Source organism: Phytophthora infestans, genomic scaffold (genome assembly GCF_000142945.1).
Source record: "Phytophthora infestans T30-4 supercont1.579 genomic scaffold, whole genome shotgun sequence".
NCBI classification, from domain to species: domain Eukaryota; phylum Oomycota; class Peronosporomycetes; order Peronosporales; family Peronosporaceae; genus Phytophthora; species Phytophthora infestans.
This window is the reverse complement of record NW_003303195.1, coordinates 1-1984: the sequence shown is the minus strand read 5'-3', so window position 1 is coordinate 1984 and position 1984 is coordinate 1. Positions and strand designations below refer to the sequence as shown.

The following is a 1984-nucleotide window of genomic DNA, read 5'->3' as shown; positions in this document are numbered from 1 at the left end:
GATGATCCAGAACGCGCTGGTCTTGCATTTCTCACTGTCGTCAGCGTTGATCTGGACCGGTAAAATGGGTACTGGCGTAGTGATCGCTCGCCTCGAGGACGGCTCGTGGTCGCCTCCGTCTGGCATCCGCACAGCCGGAGTGGGCTTTGGCGCCGAGATCGGCGGAGAAATTGTCGATTTCCTCATTGTGCTGGGCTCCCCTAGTGCCGTCAAGACCTTTAAAAAAGGAACACAGGTCTCTGTGGGTGCTGGTCTGGAGTTGGCCGTAGGTCCTGTGGGCCGTGCGGCGGGCGCCAGTGTTAATGCCGGCGGAGGTGGCGTCAGTGGAAATTACACATACAGTCACGCCAAGGGCGCGTTCGCGGGCGTGGGTCTGCATGGATCCACATTTATGGTGCGTGGTGAGATGAACAGTCAGTTCTACGGCCGCAAAGTTACCCCGAACGAGATTCTGAGTGGGCAAGTAGCCCCACCGCCTGGAGCCTGCGACGTTTTGTTTGATGCGATTCGCCGCGCTTCCAACCAGCAGGGACTTGGCGTGGAACCCAATCCGAATTCATTTGGTTCAGGCCGTACTAGCAGTAGTAACAGCTATAGCCATAGCAACGGGACTCCCGATGCTGCAGACCACGCTGCTGCTGCGCGTGCTTCGTTCGCAGGAACGAACTCGTCGTCGTTCTCGAACTCGAACCGAGATCCGCAGGTATCGTCGTCGTCGGGATCGTCTCGGTCCTTACCAGCGTCATCAACAGTGCAACCAGACCCGAATGACCCGCGGCTGAGACGATACAGCTCGTACAAATCGGAACGCGAGCTCTACGCTCAGTTTGAGCAGCGAAAGAGTGGCGTGGCCCCCCCTGCACCCACGGAGTCCACGCACAGTCACCCGACAAATCCAGCATTAAAGTACAAGTCGTACCCGGCCCCAGCACCCAATGCGTCGTATACAGCTCCCCCACAGGCTCAAGCAATGTATAATTCGTTCGTCGAACCATCGGCACCCAAGCCTTCGCAACAGCCTGTGCCACCCCTTCCGCCCTCAGCTAAGGGCGCTGAGATGAAGCAGGTGTACTCGGAGGTGATGAACTTCGTGCAGACCAAGTGTCCTTACGCAAACTTGCAGGTTTTTAAAGACAACTGCAGGCTCTTCGGCCAAGACGCCATGTCCCTGGACGCCTTCTTTAGCTACCTACTGTCGATTTGCTCGCATCCGCTGATGCAGGAGCTTGTTCCTCAGTTGGTGCGGCTGCTGCCTACACAGGAGAAGCGTGAGCGCCTTTGGGTACGTCACACTGTACAGCTTTTCTTGATGTTGAAGTTGTTGGGTAATAACTCACGATGACCATGTGGTTTTCTTACAGACCTTGTATGTACGCGAAATTCTCCTGATCAAAATTTAAGGGACACGTACAAATCTTTAGTCAGCACGAGGACGACGACGATTTAGCATTAACAATTCGGAATGGAAGGAGCAGTATGAACCTGTGAATACTATGGGTGTGCGTTTATGCGCATCATTTCACAACTGGTTCTTCAAACATAGCTATTATAAGCTTCGCAGTGAGTGTGTTTGTTGACAACGTATGGGATGAAAAGTCGTATTGTTTCTCGAAAGTGTGAATGATTCTAACGCAGGAAGAAATCGATGCGTGTCGGGAGTCGTTCGTGCACTTTGACAAGGATGGCAGTGGCACAATCGACAAGTACGAACTGTCAAAGGTGCTGGAAGCTATGGGTCAGAAGCCCACAGACGAGGAGCTGTTTCAAATGATCGCTGAAGTTGACAATGACCACAGCGGGGAGATTGAGTTTGCAGAGTTCCTGCAGGTAATTGAGGCGCAGAAGCTTCGTGCCGCGCAGTTTGACGATGAGTCCGACTTCATCGATGCCTTTGTGGCCTGTGGAGGCAGCCCTGACAAGAGTGGCCATGTCGAGCGCAAGATGCTCGTGCAACTTATCAAGAAAGACTTTGGTCTGCCTATCG

General features: G+C 53.6%; 1 protein-coding gene across 1 annotated transcript; it reads left to right on the top strand.

The window, feature by feature from the left end:
- On the top strand, positions 1 to 1525 carry PITG_21816 (uncharacterized protein; the record flags this gene model as incomplete). The annotated part of the gene is made up of 2 exons (XM_002894720.1): positions 1 to 1282; positions 1362 to 1525. The coding sequence occupies 2 exons, from the start codon at positions 2 to 4 to the stop codon at positions 1398 to 1400; spliced, it is 1320 nt and encodes a 439-aa protein (XP_002894766.1).
- Positions 1526 to 1984: the final 459 nt, after the last annotated feature.